This window comes from Erigeron canadensis, unplaced genomic scaffold (assembly GCF_010389155.1).
Source record: "Erigeron canadensis isolate Cc75 unplaced genomic scaffold, C_canadensis_v1 Conyza_canadensis_unscaffolded:59, whole genome shotgun sequence".
NCBI lineage: Eukaryota > Viridiplantae > Streptophyta > Magnoliopsida > Asterales > Asteraceae > Erigeron > Erigeron canadensis.
Genome location: NW_025215802.1, coordinates 13,067 through 14,255, shown reverse-complemented (window position 1 = coordinate 14,255; position 1,189 = coordinate 13,067). Strand labels below are relative to the sequence as shown.

The 1,189-nt window shown below is 44.4% G+C and overlaps 1 protein-coding gene across 1 annotated transcript; it reads right to left on the bottom strand.

The window, feature by feature from the left end:
• Positions 1-413: 413 nt before the first annotated feature.
• LOC122584614 (probable H/ACA ribonucleoprotein complex subunit 1) lies at positions 414-740 on the bottom strand. The gene has a single exon (XM_043756669.1). The coding sequence runs from the start codon at positions 738-740 to the stop codon at positions 414-416; it is 327 nt and encodes a 108-aa protein (XP_043612604.1).
• Positions 741-1,189: the final 449 nt, after the last annotated feature.

Sequence of the window (1,189 nt, the reverse complement as noted above, 5' to 3'; positions counted from 1 at the left end):
AAGAAGTTAATTCATTTGGAAAAGGTTATAACCGATGATAATTTAGCTGATCTGTATACCAAAGCATTTGATAAGACTCGGTTTGAGAAGTTAATTCTTCTCAATGGGATGAAGAATGTTGATTCATATTAAATCTCTCAAAGAACTGATTTTGTAAGTTTGTGTCTGTAAATAACTAGAGTCATAAAAGTACAAAAAGAGTTCTCCAACCACTGAATGAACTTCACAGCACCGCCCTTTCCATCATAGTCTTGTATTCCACAATGGCGAAATTCTCTATAAGTACACCCCTTCACTGTCTCATAATCATCATCAACATGAACTCGAGCAACCCTCCTTGGTCTCGGACCAACATACACACCATCTCCAACAAACTCAACCTCTGGGTCGTAATCCTCTTGTTCATGAACTACCTACTCTGGATTAGCTCCCTCTGGTTCAACCGCCACTGGTTCTTGTACAGCTTCTGGTGCTCCTCCCTGAGGCTGGTCCTGAGTTCTACCCATGGCAGCAGTGACTTGTGCCACAATAGTTGGCATGGAAGCGGTCAACTGCTCAGCAAAGATAGTAGCTATGTCGGGGATCTCAACATGACCCGCGACACCTCCTCGACCACCACGGCCACCACGGCCCTTCCCACGGCCTCTTCCTTGATTTCCCCCTCGTCCGCCTCTTGGATTACCACGGCCGCCCTGTTCTCCTTGAGCCTCAGCATTCGGGTTCGCCTTCGTTCGCACCATTTTTCCTATATTAGGAAAGGACGTGTTCGGCGTTAGAATGAGGAAATAGTCGTTCGTGACGTCATTTACGCACTCTCAAAACACTCGTGTTAGTTTTCTAGAATTCTATACATTTATGTATTCATTATCGCAGGCAATTCAATTATCACAATCCAATTGAAACAATATCATCAGAGTCAATCATGCAGTACAAGGTAACATCATAACTAAACATTCAATCATCGCAGCCAAAAAGGGGCAAGTCGAATCTAATCTCTACATCCAACCCACCATTCATGTATGTATACAGGGTGTACCAGCGGCTAACCCTCCACATGTCTGGTAAATCAGATGCATTGATCAAATTACAACAGCTAAAGTGTGGTCCGAATCTAACACCTACATCCGTTGCACTAGCGGTGTATGTATACAGGGTGTACCAGCGGCTAACCCTCCACACCCCTAGTACA